Below are 17,873 nucleotides of genomic sequence, written 5' to 3'. Positions count from 1 at the left end.
TATGTGTTTTGTATGTCGCCTTAGATTTTTCACCTTTAAAACCCCGAGTCAGCCTAATATCCCTCCCTTTTAGGAATAGTAGTCCTAAGTGCCTCCGGGACTGATAGGAATGGGACGGGTAATAGCATGCAATAGTGGTCGAGACCAATCCGCACTTTAGTACCTTAATGGGGTGGGAAGGGTAGATATGGATATGATGACTGGTGCGCTAATACCACGTGTATCCCCTCTTTGAGGAGTGATTACCGGGTATTGCATTGATGTGATCCATATTATAAATAAACCTAGGACTCCCCCTTCCCCTCTCTTTCTTTGCTTTTAAAGTATTATGACTTCTTTTCAAAAATCAGCCTTTTAATAATTGCTCTTTCATACCTTGTTTACTTTCAAGCATTTGTGTATTAAAATCCCCTCTTATTTGAGCCTTATCTGCTTACATGGTAATTGCACCAAATTCACAAAGAATTGTCTGGCCGGGAACCACACTAGTGGATCCTGAGGGGTGCCTAACACCTTCCCCTTGGGATAATTTCAAGCCCTTACCCAATCTCTGGTTATCAAAAAGGTAGTTCTAATTGAACCTTGTAGGTGTCCTAATGCACCATAAATCATTAGGTGGCGACTCTTCAAAAATGCAAAACCCAGTTCCCAAAAGGAACGAGTTGTCCCATATCCAAATGTCATTAACCCGATTCTCCCGACGCGAGGAGGGAAAAAAGGGGGCGCGACATCACCTGGCCTTAATATCATAATTTGGGCCAAAGAAGGTGGATGAAGCCCTTAAAGACGACGATTGGATCAAAGCAATGAAAGATGAACTTGATCAATTTGAAAGAAATAAAGTGTGGGAATCGGTTCCAAAACCATCATACGCCTCCATTGTAGGAACTAAATGGGTCTTCAAAAATAAGTTGAATGAATCCGGTCAAGTGGTTCTTAACAAAGCAAGACTAGTTGCTCAAGGTTACTCTCAGCAAGAGGGAATTGACTACGATGAAACTTTTGCACCTATAGCAAGATTGGAATCTATTCGAATACTATTTGCTTTTGCTACTCATATAGGATTCAAACTCTTCCAAATAGATGTAAAAAGTGCCTTTTTTAAACGAATACATTTCTTAAGAGGTGTATGTGAAGCAACCTCCCATCTTTGTAAGTGACAGCTTCCCAAATCATGTATTCAAGATGTCTAAAGCTCTATACGGACTCAAGCAAGCTCCTCGAGCCTGGTATGAGAGATTAAATTCTTTTCTTCTAAATCAAGGCTTCAAATGAGGTAATATCGACACAACTTTGTTTATTAAGCACTCAAATTCAGGTAATCTTATTACTTAGATTTATGTTGACGATATTATTTTTGGAAGTCCTAACTCTGTACTATGTGAAGAATTCACTGACGCTATGAAAGGAGAACTCAAAATGAGTATGATGGGAGAGCTAACATTCTTTCTTGGACTGCAAATCAAACAGTCTCCCAAAGGAATCTTTATCAGCCAAACCAAGTACACCAAGGAACTTATAAAGAAGTTTGGTATGGAGAATGCAAAGTCCATTGGAACTTCAGTGAGTCCAACAACTACGCTTGAAGAAGATAATAATGGAAAAAGTGTGGATGAAACGATATATAGAGGAATGATTGGATCTTTATTATATCTCACTGCTAGTCGACCGGATATAATATTTAGTGTGTGTAAATGTACAAGGTTTCAGTCGGCTCCCAAAGAATCCCATCTTACTGCAGTTAAACGCATTATTAGATATCTTATTGGAACCTCTAAATTAGGTTTATGGTATGCTCACTCTAACAATTTTGTGTTAAAAAGGTTTTTCAGACGCAGATTTTGCAGGTGATAAGATTGACAGGAAAAGCACTAGTGGCACATGCCAACTATTGGGAAATGCTTTAATTTCCTAGCATAGCAAGAAATGAAATTGTGTTGCTTTGTCAACTACTGAAGCAGAATATTTAGCAGTTGGAAGTTGATGTACACAAGTTCTTTGGATCATGCATCAACTACTCGATTATGATTTATCTCTTACCTATACTCCTATATTTTGTGATAATACTAGTGCTATATGTTTGTCAAAAAAATTTGTGCATCACTCTAGGGCAAAGCATATAGAAATTAAGCATCACTTTATCCGTGATCATATTGCAAAAGGTGATATTGTATTAGAATTTATTAATACTTAGTCTCAACTTGCTAATATTTTTACAAAACCTCTTTTAGAAGAAAGATTTTATTTACTGCGTAAAAAGATTTGCATTGTACCTGTTTTGTAAAAAATCTTTCGTATCTGTATAATATATTTTACTTCCTTACTTAAGTTTGCTTAAATGTTGAAGTGTATTAATTTTGATGTGAGTGTAATTATTACACTTCCATCGGTGCCGCCAAAGCAACTCCTTAGAAGTGTCACTTCCTTCTGAACCTGGCTTTTCCTTAACCGAGGCAACCCTTCAACCTTCCAAACGCCTAGATAAAGACCCTCTTATCCCTCTCATTCTTCATCTTCTCTCACAAAATTTCCTTGCCATGGCAAAAAGAAACCTCTCATCTTCCACTTCCACCAAATGAAGCAGACGATTTTAGAAAACCCACAACCCTAAAGAAACCGTAGACCTGGAATCATCACTCGACTTAGACTTTCTTAAAATTAATAATGAAAGCAGTGAATCATCGAAGGATCTACCTATTAGCCAGAAAAAGACAGAAAAAAGGCCTATGGAGCAAACCCCCAAAAAGCCTGCATGCAAGAAAAAGGAAAGTGGAAAGCACAGATTTTGGGCCTGAGGACAAACTAAACTTTTATGGACCAAGTGAGAAATCAAGGTTTGAGTCATATAAGTCAAAATCTATGGCTTATGGACGCCCTGTAAGTCTTTCTCTTATGAAAAATCTGCATTGAAATATGATTGCTATTTTTGACTTTCAACGTCTCTCTTCTCTGTTTGATACTCTTGGAAATTATGTGTATAAAGAGCCTGTGAGAATGTTCTATGCAAATCTGTTTATTAATGACAAAGATGACTTGGAATCCATAGTTTTAGGCACTCGAGTTATTCTTGACCCTTATCAATTCGAGAAAATATTTTCTGCTAAGTTTCATGGGTATGATGTTTTTGTGAAAAATTCCTGGCCAAAAGATTTTGAAGTTTCCTTAGAAGAGGCAAAAGCTTTCCTGTCGGATAACCCCTGACATTGGTCCTAAAATCCCAAGTTTGAACACCGAATAATAGCCCATATGATAGTCACCAACTAGAGATATTTTTGTTCTTTACTGTCTTGTGAACAATAAAAGACTTGACTGGTTTGTGTGAATTCGCCAGTATATGCTTGAAAGTATCATGGATATATCCTCTTCTGCTGGTTGTCTACCCTATGATTTGCTCATCTCACACATTCTTGAAGTTATGAAGGTTGATTTGGCACATTTCTCACTCAAGCACATTACCAGTACCTATGATAAGACTATATTTGCTATAATGGGTTACAGCTTAAGTGACGACAGATGGGTCAGGCATGCCAAAGTTGAAAGTATTCCAGTACAGGTTGAAACACCTACTGAACCAACAGAGACTCAGTCGACTGCCACTACTAACCTAAAGGAGATTAAGCAAAATCTAGATGGGGTAAAAATCCTTCTCATTCCAATGAAAGAATAGGTGGACAAAATCAGGGAAGTCACCAAAGAAACAGGTGCAGATGTGGCTAAGCTCAAGATGGACATGAGAGCCACGAGAAGGCAAGGGATGAGGGCATTCAACTCCATGACAGAAAATATGGACAAAATCACCAAAGAAGTTGAAACCTCCTATAACTCCTTCTGCACCAAAGTGATCAATACCTTGAAGTACTTTCTGGGGAGAAACTAAGGCACTGCATGTGTGTTAAAAATAATATTTTTTGCTCTTTTCTATTTTGTGACTTATTTCTTTGCGTTGGTTTGTAAGAACCATCACTTTATGCCTCTGCTGAAGGCATAAACTCTGCTACCGTCACTAGTCTGTTTATTATCTGCCTATTATCTACTCTATTGTGTATGTTTTGTCTGCATTTTCTTTCCTTTTTGATTGATGTCAAAGGGGGGAGAAGAATCTAAAGAGTAAACCAAAGCAACAACTTAGGGGGAGCAGTACTGTGCAAATTCAAGTAAGAACTCAGGGGAAGCAGGCATCTCAAACTATGAAAGGGAAGTATACTATGTTGCTCTCTCTTGATTGTTATCATCAAAAAGTGGGAGATTATTACATCCAAGTTTCAATTATGACAATAGTGCAAATCTAATCATATCAATTTGATTGTAGGAAATTAGGAAGTAGCACTACTTCAAAGGAAGTTCAAAGGCAACGATATCAGAATGGAAACGAGATCAAAGACAACATGAACAATGCTAAATCAAAGGAAGTCAAAGTCATGTCAAAGCCATCAAAAAGGAAACAAAATTAGTCCAGACGCTTTAGTCTCAATCAATGGATAACAAGGTTGTCTCAACAAGGAAACATATCAAGTGTAGCTGCTAAGGAAATGTCAAGCCATACTTCTAGGACTAGATTAGAATCAAAAGATTGATCAATCAAATCAAAGCCACAAATCACTCCATGAATTTTGTATGAAAAGGGAAGGACGTAAACGAATCCAGCCCATCTCACGTGCAGGATGCGGAGGCACCCCTTGGGTCAAATCTTTTAGAGGATTATGTGCCCAATCAAAGATCAATTTGCAACGGCTATAAGAAGATGGGCAACTTCGTAGAAGACTCACGCAACTACGCAAACTATTTTCTAATCCTTTCTAGTTCTTAGTTCAAATACTGTATTCTTGCGTCTACGGGTGTCACAAAAGATAGGAAGAGTTAGAACACAAACTAGAGTTGTGTCAACATTACAAAGATCACTGTTGCTGAATATCGTTGATGGTGAACGTACTAAAACCATCACTATTGTAATCCTTTATCAAAGATCTAAGAGAACCCTTGTGACCCAAGGGAACTAAAGGTAGGTACCACACCGATATTGAACCAGTATAAAAATTGTGGTGCCTTATTTACCATTCTGTTTGTTTATTTCATTCCTACTGATGTGCAAAACCTAGTCGACTAAACTCATACTTAGTCAACCAAGATTTCAATTGGCTACAATTCACCCCCTCTTTTACTTTCAATATGTTGGATTATTATACTGATCTGTCAAACGAAAGATCTCCAAGTTGTTGGATACATCATGAATTTCGCGTTATAATTGATCAAACTATACTGGATAGCCGTTAGCTTGGGACGTCCAGGCACATATAAGACATACCCATTTATGTAGCGTTTAGTTTAGGGTTCGAAGACAGTTGCAAAGCTCATAGCACGAAGCCACAACATCATTGCTTCGTGCTTAGGAAGTTGTGTTTGTTTCTTTAAAGCGAATATTGGATCACTAAGACATTTATCCTGAGTGACCTTTAATTTTTATTAATAAAAAAAACACAAGGTATATTGATACGGTAATATGTTGAGCCGTTGAGGTGGAGATATAATTATAAATTGCATTTATAGCCATTATCAATTTAAATGTTTATTTGACTTAACAAATGTTGCTGTGTTGCTTGAAATTTAGTGAAAAAAGTTTGTAATTTGACCTTTTGCAAATTTTGCACTGTAGTCTACAGTTGATCGACAAATGAAATTTTTATAATTATACATAAGTAATTATTAGTAAATGTTGGAAAAGATTCGGAGATCTTTCAAACTAATAAGCCTATTGCTCCTCTTATTTCGTTAGAGACAACAATTTTGTTTTGGAAGTCAAGTTTTAATTATAGAAAAGAACTATTATAACAGTATCCAAACCCAACCCCCTACCCCCCCCACCCCCCCCCCACCCCACCCGGTTTTATTTTTATATCAATAGCAGAAATCATATTTGAATTTTATGGAGAAGTTGTCTACAACAAGAAGCACCAGTGGTCTAGTGGTAGAATAGTACCCTGCCACGGTAAAGTCCCGGGTTCGATTCCTGGCTGGTGCATTGCTGAGTGCCGTGAAGATAATTGCGCCACAGGTGAGAGTTTGGGTCTTCACCAAGTCTGACATCAGACGAAACATCAGCGCATCTGTGCCTCAATTTTTTGCTTTAATTTCTTATTCCCCTCTATTCTTTAGATTCTTTCCTTAAATATAAGTCTCTCCACGAAGTGGGGTTCAAAAAAAATATTATAGCTAGTGGGGAATTAAACCTATTACCTTAGGAAGGTTTTGAACCACCTTGATCACTACGCTACATTTTTGGGCTGTGTTAAGGGAGTTCAAAATTTAATATATAAAGGTAAAAAATAGATTTTGCCTCGAACTTTCGCCCCTAAATCCGCCCCTGGCAGGCAATGCCGAAAAGAAACTGTCTAGCTCCCTCAAGTGAATTTTTATTCCTGGAGGACGGTTAACTTTAATTGATAGATATTTGATACGTAGCAAAAAAAAATATATATATATATATGGGGCAAAATAAAGACAAAAAGGCAGTTAGTAATGGCATAGAGTTTAAACTTGAAGAAGAGTAAGGCGCATGCATGCACCTTACTCTTGGGACAGCATGCATGTGAAAAGGTCGGACTTGTGGGAGCAAAAGCAAAAGATCTTAGCACCTCCCAACGCATTTGTAGCTGTGGCTTTCCCCATTTTTTTAACTAGCCACATACATACATTAATAAGAAATTAAAAAAGGAAGATTCCATGGTGCATCTCTTGTACGTACTAGTAATATTATATTATACCCCGTTCAAGAAAAATGTGTAGCCAGCCAGCCTTTTCAGTATCACCCACTTGCTGGATCGATCTTGATTTTCCCAGAAAGTAGGAGTAGTAATTTTTCAAGAAAAGTGCAGGAAATGGAAGTAGTTTTCAGGGAAGGGAGGTCATTGGAGGAAACTCCAACATGGTCTGTTGCAACAGTTACTACTGTTATGGTATTTGTTTGCCTTTTTGTCCAACGCTCCATTTACCGATTTGGAAAGGTCAGCACTAGTCAATGACTCAACACAACTCTCTCTATACTAATTTGTTCTTTTTTAGTAAGCACAGAATGGACAGTCTTTGCTTAATAAGTTGTGGGGTTGTGTTTATATATATATACAGTGGTTGAAGAAGACCAGAAGGAAAGCTCTTTTTGCTTCTGTCGAGAAGATCAAGGAAGGTTAGTAATTCCGCTGCTTCTTTAAATTGTGTGACTACCTCATCTAAAAGCTTAAGTTGCTATAGATTGCACACTTTTAATTACTTAATTGTATCTTCAACATTGTTGATTTGTTTCAAATGGTTATATTATTGGGACAGAGCTGATGCTGCTTGGGCTTATTTCTTTGTTGTTGGGACAATGCGCAAGGCAGATTTCTCAAATTTGTGTGGATTCATCCCTTTTCAGTAGTAAATTCTACCTTTGTTCTCAAGAAGATTATGACAGTGCGAGTGAGACAATCCATTTGTCGCGCTCCTCCATTTTCTCAAATGATACTGATATTCCTCCCAAGGGAATTTATCAACCATCACATCAATGTGGTGAGGTAAGTTGTTTTCTTGATTCATATTGCGCGCAAATGATGCTTTCTGCTACTGTACTAATAAAGACAATCTTTTGTATTAATATCAGGGACGTGAGCCTTTTGTCTCATATGAAGGTCTTGAACAGCTCCACCGCTTCTTGTTTGTTCTTGGTATCACCCATGTCCTGTACAGTTGTATTGTTGTGGGCTTGGCCATGAGCAAGGTAGAGTTACCATATCAAGCTTTTAATTCTAAATCGGGTTAGAAAATATACTTGTATAGGATGTCTAATGTGTCCGTATAGGCAGAGTCTTTATGCTACCAACAAGGATTTTGTGCAAGTGGTATCTCTCCATTATCACAACTCAACTTTGTATGTGAGTTTGAGTCTAGGGAAGTAGATATTCTAAAGCTTTACTTCTTGTATTGAATTGATGTTTTTACTTTGCATTATTTTCAAATAGTGTCAGTCTATACATATAAATACATACATGTTTTGAAAAGAAAGTATAATTTTGTGAAGTTTTTGGTCTAAGTGATGTCGGATGATACCCCTATAGGCGGATGTAGCGTTCTACCAGCGGGTTCAACTGAACCCATAACTTTCGACGCGGAGTAAAAATTCGTTAAAAATTGCAAAATAGTAGATATGAGCCCATAACTTTAAAAATATAATGAGTTCAATGCTTAAAACCTTAGAAGTTGAACCCATAAGGTTTAAATCCTGGATCCGCCTCTGCCCTATATATTTGAGGCGAAATAGCAGAGTTCATGCTCTTCCTTGTCTGTGCTTTTAAAATTAAGGCATGCGGGATAATTATTTTCTACTGATGAATTTGATTGTAGATCTACAGTTGGAGGAAGTGGGAAAACCAAGTGAGCTCTGGGGCAGAGAACAACTTACAAGGTACATGGAATTGAAGATAATAAACTATGTGCACACAATATAAATTCACCTTTTTTCTGAATGAGCGAAAAATATAAGTAATACTTGCACCAAAAACGAATTTAAGGAAACTTAACATGGATGGATAGTTCAACATGTATGCAATTTGATTGCATGAATTGTCTTAAATATCTTTTAGCATAGAGCTGAGCTTCTAAGCATTGTGGCTACATATCATTCTTTTAATATCTCTTTCTGTTATTTTTAGTGCCAAAGAATAAGGAGATGAGGCGACAATCCACCTTCGCTCTGCATCATGCTTCTCATCCATGGAGTAGGAGTCGAATTCTTATATGGATGGTAATAGCTCTTGCCCTATTACAACAACATTGTACACTCTTCTGTAGAGTTTGAGGAGGATCTTGATTTTTAACACAAGGAGGGGAAATGATTGTCACCAAATAGGTTAATGAACTATAGATGAATTTCGACACCACTAGACTTCTTTTCTTTTCTTATCAAGTTGTCGAAAATGTTATTGTCTAGTCTAAATTTTCAGTTTGTATTAGACTAAACTATTGTTACAATCACAATTGTCCCCTTCACCCCTGTTCAATGATCCGTTGATTTGTTAAGACTACAGACTTGTCAGCGTCCCTTGCAAATAACAAAATTCGTCTTTGAATATTAATTTAGCACTTTGTTTTTAGATTATCTGTATGTATTTGACATGCATTTGTTTTGTAATCTTGCAGCTTTGCTTTCTAAGGCAGTTCAGGACTTCAATTCATAAGTCAGATTACTTGGCACTGAGATTGGGCTTTATCACTGTAGGTATTCAGTTTCTTTTGGTACTTTCTTTAGATTATTCTTTCTCCTTATAAATATCTCAATTCGCTTGTGTATGAGGAGGGAAGAGAAGAGGCAAAATGCTCATTATCCTTTTACACAGCTAAAATTCGTCGATATCACCCTCGATGTGCTTATGCTGTTGATGCTAAGCAATTAATCTCTGAACACAAAATTGAATGCTCTCATTCTATTTATTTCCAAAGTTCACTATTTACCTGTAATGCCTGACCCTTGCTTCTATAACATGCAGAATCACAAGCTTCCGCTTACTTACAATTTCCATAAGTACATGGTTCGTAGCATGGAAGATGAATTTTATGAAATTGTAGGGATCAGGTATGTTTTGTTGTTGGTTTAGATCAATTTAGTTCATAATAGGTGGAAGGATATTTTGACTTAATCATTGTTATACTTCAGTGTTATAACATCTGAAAAAAACTCGAGGTCCTCCCTGAGGGTCTGTTGGCGTATATTATAAATGTTTCTAGGCAAAAAACATCCCTAAATCAAATAAAGAGAAGAAGAAAACCCCTTCTTTGCATAATTAATGGAATTTAGAATTTGAAAGTTGAATATTTATGCTGACTTATTCTAGGACTTTGCAGCTGGATCCTTTGGGGTTATGCCATCATATGTATCTTCATCAACATTCATGGTAATGAAATTTTGTAATGTGAAAACATCATTTTCTAGTTGGCTTGTTGAACAATGTTTCATACATATATTGCAGGCCTTAATATCTACTTCTGGCTTTCTTTTATTCCTGCCATTGTAAGTCACCCTCCCTTGTTTGGTCCGTTTCTAGTTGAATTAATATATGTATCTGATTATATTGTCTTGTGCCAAAGCTTGTCATGGTGGTTGGAACAAAACTACAGCATGTAGTCTCCGTTTTGGCACTTGAAATTGCAGAGCCTAAGGGTCCACTTACTAGAACACAAGTAAAGCCACGCGATGAATTGTTTTGGTTTGGCAAACCGAAGATACTATTACGATTAATACAGTTCATATCATTTCAGGTCAAATTCTCAATAGCTCTGGTGCTCCATTCACTGTTCAATGTTCATTTCATGCAAAACAGATGTAAATGATAAAAATAAATGTCCTAACCTCGATTGCTTTTTGTTCTGTACGCAGAATGCTTTTGAAATGGCAACATTTATCTGGTCCTTGGTGAGATTCATTGCCTTTCTTCTTTTCTATGATCCATACATCATCTTCTTGTTTAAGATTAATACTTTTCTTTTGGTCAATACGTAAATAGATATGTCTTCTGCTAATAAATGAATGAATGTGGAGTAGATAATCAGTATGAAAGGAATTTATGCTCCAAAATAACATCTACACATGCTTCTTTAGTATCTTCCACTCTTGCAATAACTAGGACTAGATTGCACAGTTAGAGAACATAAAACAGACGTTGCATGAAAAGATTAACACATGTGAATTCTTTTTTGTTTTATCTGAGAAAATTACAAGTTCAGTTTGCACACTCTCTTTAACATAATATGCTCAAGTGAAAGATTACCACTTTTATTGACAGACATAGACATGAAAATAATAATGTCAGAAAACTAATATTTGCAGTTTTTGGAGGGCTACCTACTCATACAAGCTGTTCTTATTCTGAAACCATGTATTTGTATTGGCTTAGAAGTTACTATTTTCTCTCTGGAGAAGAATTTTTGTTCTTTTAGATTGATGATTCACTTCATAACAGCATTAATCCAATTGTGCAGTGGGGATTCGAGCAACGGGCGTGTTTCATGAAGAACCATGCGATGGTTGTTATCAGATTGATTTCAGGGTATGTAATATACACCTCTACCACATTACCTCCTTCATCCCATTTGAATTTATAATTAGTAGCCCGAATCCATTGTACTTGTTAATACTTCTTTATGGAAGTAGCATTATGGCACCACTTTTGCATTTAATACAGTTCAAACTGTGAAGAACTTTACTCCAATATCCACTTCTTGCCTCTTACTTTATTAAGTATTCTTCCTATCGCATAGCCATAGCTCCTGTAGTACTCTATTTTTGGTCATCCCTATCTCAGTGCTATCATAACATCTTCATGGATCATGTCATTCTCCTATAAGATTGTGGCGAGTTAAGTGATTCCCACTTATTTGTTTGCAATCGTCTTGCAACTGCATGTTTCTCATCTTCTATAAGTAGAGCTCATCCACCGATTCACTTTCTAGCACAGAACTGCGCCCCCTCCCCTCCTGATCAGAACTTATTCGATGTAACTAGTTCACTGAACAATGCATTACTGATTATTCTTATTTGACATTGAGGGAAGGCGATGAAGTACTTTTTTAAAGGGGAACTTTGGTGAGAACCACTTATATTAGCTGCTAAATATTAGGAGCAGAAGTGAGGAAGCTACTAAATTTCGGGCCATCCAGCCTAGCTATTCACCTTGTATGTTTCTTGGTTAAGTCATTATTACCTGATTTTCAAGCCTGGACCAAGTCAAAATGAGGTAGGTACCAATGGCCATCAAATCCCAAACAGATAATTGCTGAGTGTTGCATCAGAATAGTTATCAAGTCGAAGACTAATTATCACACATATATCTTGGTTTTGCTACATGTACTGAAAAGATTGGATCCTTAGCAGATGTTTTTGGTACATAGAAGCTGCACTCATTGAACATGATTTTCGTGCATTAAAGTAGAAGATGCATAGTGGATCTTTTATAACATGTAGTGTATGATGCATATTAGCAGTAGCGAAGCCACATGGTCACAAGGATGGTCAGTTGACCACCCTTCGTCGAAAAATTGTACTGTGTATATAGGTAAAATATTACGTCTTAGAGGTATATAACACATATTGAATACCCTTTGTCGGGAATTTTTTCTCTTCTTTCAAATTTGAATACCCTTGGAAAAATTCCTAGCTTCGCTACTACATATTAGTAGACCTATTTGGTACTCAGAAAATGCACTCTTTGAACAGGGTTCTGGTGCAGTTCTGGTGTAGCCACAGCACTGTTCCTCTAAACGTAATTATCTCACAGGTGATCCTTTTCTCGCTATTCTTATACATTTACCAAATACTAAAATGCCAACTGAACTAGTCTTAGGCTAGTGACAGAGTCTGAAATGACCTTTAATTTGCATAAACTTTTGGTCACAGATGGGTTCGCGGTGTGGAAAGGCTCTCGTTGCTGAAAGTGTTCGAGAATCACTTCACAGTTGGTGTAAGAGAGTAAAGGACAAGTCTAAACGAGATGCTTTACGCTCAATCACTACAAGATCAACGTGTTCCCTAGGATCAACGATTGATGAGGGGGATGAGATAGCAACGGTTACTTTATCTCCATGTTCCTCTAGAGGCTCATTTCACCATCTAGATGAGAATGTCCTGTCAAATGATCAACAAGAAGATTGCATTGTTGAAACCTCAAATTCACCAGAACATGAACTTTCCTTCAGAAATAGGGACTATTCATCCGAATATCTGGTCACCGATATAGAGGAGAATGTGGATAATGAGAGGCATTCATCTGAACCTCTGGTTACTGATATACAAGAGAATGTGGATAATGGGGATGCAGACAAGCCAGAAACTCTCTTTGATCTGTTTCAAAAGACATGATTTTTTCTCATGCAAGCTAAGTATTTATTCTGTACAATATACACCTACCAGTCCATACTCAGACACTAGCCGCGTAGCACTTCCTGCATGGGGTAAACCATTTTTAGACGAGTATTTATTGCAGTCTTTGCTATCTGGCAATGGAGACCAGTTCATAGATTAGGCATCTATTTTGTAACTCAGAAAATGAACATATATTGAGCTGTAAAGAAACAGTCTTGACGAATATACGCCTAATTATACATGGAAATTAGTTCAGTTGATAATGTTGGACCTTTAAGGTGCTTTTGTTTTACGCCCGTACAGAGTAGCAGAGCAAGTATTAGTAGCATAACAAAAATGCCTTCCTACGCAACAACCATGACCTCTCATGAGAATCAATGGTTGCATCAAAGCAGAGGCGAAGCCATGATTTCAAGCTTATGGGGTCGGGGTTCTAATCGTTTTAACTTATTAGGTTCTAATTTAATAATTTTTACATATTCAACAGACTGTTTAAGACAAATATAGAGTTCAAACAAAAGCTATTGGGTTCGGCCGAACCCGCTCCCCCACTCTAGCTCCACCCCTGCATCAAAGATGTAGGGCTTGCACATCTAAGACCTCTTAACTTTCTAATTGTAGATAGCCCTAGGTTTATATAACAAAGTATTATGTTGGACCTGAATAGAGTTACTAATGGTAATTTTCTAATCTTGCAAATTGTTAAATATACATGAAAATTAACACATCTAAAAGCAGGGAATAAGGAGACAAAAGTTGATATACTAAGCAAATCAAAGTCATTGACTTGAAGTTGCAACAAAGCATCTTTTATGAGAAAAAAAGAGTTACATATGAAAATAAATGCTCATCAAACTTTTTTGAAATAATGAGATGAAGGGGCTTAGGCAGTGAGCTCCTCCTCCTTGTGAGTCTCAATAGTAACATCAGACTGTGGGTAAGCAACACAAGTTAGCACAAATCCATCAGCCATTTGGTCATCATCAAGAAAGTTTCCATCAGACTGATCAACATTTCCAGCTGTAACTTTTCCAGCACAAGAAGAGCAAGAACCAGCTCTGCATGAGTAAGGAAGATCATGTCCCATTTCCTCAGCCTGGTCAAGAATGTAAACATCATCTGGACAATCAAACTCAACAGTTCCCTCTGGTGTAATAAGCTTCACTTTGTAACTGGCCATGCAAGTAATCCTACCACCCCTCTGAGATTTAAGACCAAAGAGAGCTTGCCCAACATTTGGCATGGCTTTCAGGCTACTCACAGCTGGTTTCCTTGGGAGGAAAGAAGTGCTAACCATGGTACCTGAAATACTGGCCATTTTTACAAATTTTTTCTTTGCTTTGCTCTGCTCTGCTCTGCTCTGCTCTCAGTTGAGATGTGAGGATATATAAGAAGAGGGGGCTTGTGGAAATAGTGAGAGGTTTATCTTCCACGTGTCAATAGTGTATGGCTAGCTTTATCAGTTTATCAACTTAGCAGGATTCACCAGTTATCTTGTGAATGTGATTGTCACTGCTTTAATATCAGCCTTTCATTCTCACAAGGCTTGTGGCTTTAATTTGTCCTGTCTTCCACTGCCAACCACAATTTAAACGGAAGCATCAAAGGGAGTTATATATCTGGATATTGGATAGTTTAACCTATTTTTCTTAGTATCTAAATATGTATATTTATATTCATTTACTTTAACAAATATAACATTCAAATAAAATAATAATTAAAAAAATTAGAAGAAAAAAATTAATTTAAATAGTATTGTAAAAGGTATCTGTTTGATATATCACATTCTAAAAGCTGGTGGCAGTGGCATATGAAGATAGTGGTGATCGGCGTTGATAGTTGTAACTAGAGGTGGCAAAATGATTAGAAAAAAATAGTTATCCATCCATATTATTCATTAAAAATGGGTTGGATAATGAACTTTTTAAAAACGGGTCGAATATGGATAAGAACCATATTATCCACTTAAAAATAATTAATCAATGGATAACTAATGTGTTTAACTTTTACATTTGTAAAGCCTCAAATTGGGGGTTCCTCAAGTTTGGGAGACTAGAAATTCTCTCATAAGTGATCATATTCAAGAAGCCATGTCCATATTATCCATAACCCATTTTTTATCCGTCTTAAATACGGGTCGGGTCGGATAATTTATCCGTTTTTTGAATTACCCATTTTCTACCTGCTCATATCCGACCCGACCCGCTCGTTCGCCGTTGTAACCAAGGTGGTGGTTAGTGATAGTTGTGGTTGGTGAAGGTTGTTTGTGGGGGCAGTTGTGCAGTGATGACCAAAACAACTTGTTGTCAACTGGTGAAAGTGGTGGTGGCACAGTGATAGCTAGTGGTGGACTGGTGGTGGTTGGCATTAGAGATGGTTAGTGGTTGTTGTACCGTGGAGGTTAATGGTGATAGTCGCCAGTAGTGGCTGGCGATCCAGGTGGTTGCTAAAGGTGGGTGCACAATGGTCGTCAATAGAGTGATGGTAAAAGTTACATTCATATAATCTTTTCGTGAACGTCTTAATAGTTTTAAGAATGTACAAAAAAATTGAATCAGACTTGTTCAGAGAAAATAAGTGTTTGTAAAAAGATGCATTTAAATAAATCGAGATATGAATAACTCATCCCCAAACCTACATATATTAAGTGAACAAACCGTGGTGGGGAATGACATGAATTTTCTACTGCAGAAAAGGGCTAAAGAATTCAACGTTTGCCCAAGGTAAGCATTATAGCCAGCAGCGTGGTCGTGGGTCTTTCTCATGAGTATGCTTTACTTGTATATTAACTTCAATTTTATTTACATAGATAACAACGAAGGAGATATTAAAATAAAATTTAAAGAAACATCACAATAAAATTTAAAACATAACGATATTTAATTCTTAAATAATGCTCTTAGTCAACTGGTGAAAAACATTAAAAAATGATCCACATTTAGAAAGAATAGGACAGTAGTAGCATTTTGTCACCAAAACCAGGAGAGACCAATTTTAACTTAAAAGACTTAAGATCGAGTACTAAATTACACGCTCAACAATCACATCAAAGTCCTTTCGTTTCTAAAAATAAACAAAAGAAATCCGTAATGGTTGGTAAAGTTGTGTCCACACGCTACACACACAGAAGATCTCATGTTTGAGTTACCTTAGCTCAAGTCACAGCTAAAACTAACGTGTTTCACCTAAATCTCAGTAGTGATCGATCACCTGACCTCGAACGTTGCACAGATTTTGCTAGCCTTATTGAGAAACAGCACGAAAAGAATAAATTTGCCTGGCGAAACCAAGGAAACCAAACAAAAAAGGGGGTCTCAATAGCAAATTAACAATGTAGCAAAGCTTGACTGAACAAGCAGCTTCACATCAATTATACAGAAGTTCCTGAAAAGCTACAATCCTTTTTGAGCATCTGACATCCAATTATATAGGGAAGATGGAAAATTCCGTTCGTGCTTCAAAAAATGCAATGTATATATCCAAACATGGTCCTAACTCGTTCACCAATCAGAAAAAACTGACCTGAGTCTCATTCCTTGGCAATAATCAACAAATATCAAGGATCAGTGCTGAGTGTCCGAAATAACTATATATGTCTGTCTGAAACCCCTACCAAACTAGCCTGGAATCCCTTAAACTCTCTAAATCTTTCTAATTTAAGTACAAAGGGAAAAAGGATCTCTTACAGCCCAAAGAAGAGGGAAAATCTTCAGGACTCCAATGATCCCTGGCAGAGACACCAACCATCCCCCACGAAGATACATGATTCTTGAGGCTCTTCTTGACCTTATAGTCAAGTGACCAGATGAATAAAGGGCATTGTCTGTCATACTCTCCTTTGGAAGAAAATTAGTCACATTTGATGTTTCTGTAAATCCTCCTCACAAATAGATTAGAGCCCAAGAATCCAACAGCACCTGAGCATAGTTGACAAAATTACATGGTTGATTAGGACAACATAAAACAAAATGAAGAGCCACAATAACTGTGTTCTCCTACAAGCAACATACAGAAAACATACACAGACAGACTTAAATGCATTCGTGTCCAAAGCAACGAGACAGGACCAAAACTAAAGCTAACATAAATTATCACCACGGCGAGCTCTTACGATGAAAAACAAATCCTACTCAAAGGCAATATCGCATAAATGGTCTAAAAAGAACTGGAGTTGATATACTCACCGCATAGAATCCCTAAGCCAAGGCAAAACATCAGTGTGTATCCAAAGTAGAAGCTGGTCTGGAAAAACCCTGACATCTTAGTCTTCACATAGTAATAATAGACTGAGTACAGGTATACATAGACAGCTGTAGATGCCGCTGAGAAAAATGAAGTCCACTGCCAATGGTAATTTTCAGCATTTAGTAGGAAATATGTTCCCACAATAGTCACGCAGATGGTAACAATAATGAGGATCAGAAAGACCAGAAGCATAAATCCATAGACGTAGTACACCTGCAAAAGAACACAACGAAACAAATTAGCAATGACTTCAAAATTTGCAAAGCCCAGCACAGGTTCAATGACAATTGCATACGTTGTTACCTGACAAAAGGCATTACTTTATATACTATTTCTCAATTTTAAAAAGTGGCTATATGCAAAAAACTAATCATGGACATAAAAGGAGTAGGTTGAAGTCCCTTAAGACCCCCCTGCCATCGGTGAAAAAAGGATGATACCCCCTTTTCTTCGCCCTCGGGGAGGGAGGAAATGAGTTGACATAGGAGAATTTGATGAGGAGTTAGACAAAAAAATGCGAAGAAGCACCGACAATGTGAATTCTGCGGGTAAGAAAATAAACAGAAGAGGCCAAAATGGATGTAAAATCTGCCTGTCCAGAAGTAATGCCCTTGTCATTAACCAATGCAATCTTTTCCAGTTATTCTCCACAACATTTTAATTGACATTCTCCTATAAAATGATACAGCACCCTACACACCCAGTTCAAACAAACGAATAACGTAATTTTCATCCGCATGTATGAGGA

General features: G+C 37.2%; 3 protein-coding genes and 1 non-coding gene across 4 annotated transcripts in view; 2 read left to right on the top strand and 2 right to left on the bottom strand.

Annotated features, from left to right (window-relative positions):
• On the top strand, positions 5,946-6,016 carry TRNAG-GCC. Its single transcript has one exon. It is a non-coding gene; the product is annotated as a tRNA-Gly (tRNA).
• On the top strand, positions 6,769-13,143 carry LOC109229115 (MLO-like protein 4). The gene is made up of 15 exons (XM_019394441.1): positions 6,769-6,998; positions 7,120-7,177; positions 7,318-7,544; positions 7,631-7,747; positions 8,371-8,431; positions 8,679-8,770; positions 9,166-9,240; positions 9,513-9,598; positions 9,868-9,917; positions 9,993-10,033; positions 10,111-10,281; positions 10,400-10,435; positions 11,002-11,069; positions 12,236-12,296; positions 12,416-13,143. The coding sequence occupies exons 1-15, from the start codon at positions 6,873-6,875 to the stop codon at positions 12,875-12,877; spliced, it is 1,731 nt and encodes a 576-aa protein (XP_019249986.1). The 5' UTR covers positions 6,769-6,872; the 3' UTR covers positions 12,878-13,143.
• Positions 13,623-14,249, bottom strand: LOC109229114 (ferredoxin). The gene has a single exon (XM_019394440.1). The coding sequence runs from the start codon at positions 14,196-14,198 to the stop codon at positions 13,764-13,766; it is 435 nt and encodes a 144-aa protein (XP_019249985.1). The 5' UTR covers positions 14,199-14,249; the 3' UTR covers positions 13,623-13,763.
• LOC109229113 (transmembrane 9 superfamily member 1) overlaps positions 16,173-17,873 on the bottom strand; it is a 12,440-nt gene continuing 10,739 nt past the window's right edge. The window contains exons 11-12 of the mRNA XM_019394439.1: positions 17,065-17,338; positions 16,173-16,797 (exon numbers count right to left, since the gene is read on the bottom strand). Coding sequence (XP_019249984.1) covers positions 16,730-16,797; positions 17,065-17,338 — 342 coding nt within the window. The 3' untranslated portion in view covers positions 16,173-16,729. The remainder of the gene's footprint in view (positions 16,798-17,064; positions 17,339-17,873) is intronic.

This window comes from Nicotiana attenuata, chromosome 7 (genome assembly GCF_001879085.1).
Source record: "Nicotiana attenuata strain UT chromosome 7, NIATTr2, whole genome shotgun sequence".
Lineage (NCBI taxonomy): Eukaryota > Viridiplantae > Streptophyta > Magnoliopsida > Solanales > Solanaceae > Nicotiana > Nicotiana attenuata.
The sequence above is the reverse complement of the archived record's forward strand: the minus strand, read 5'-3'. Positions and strand labels throughout refer to the sequence as shown.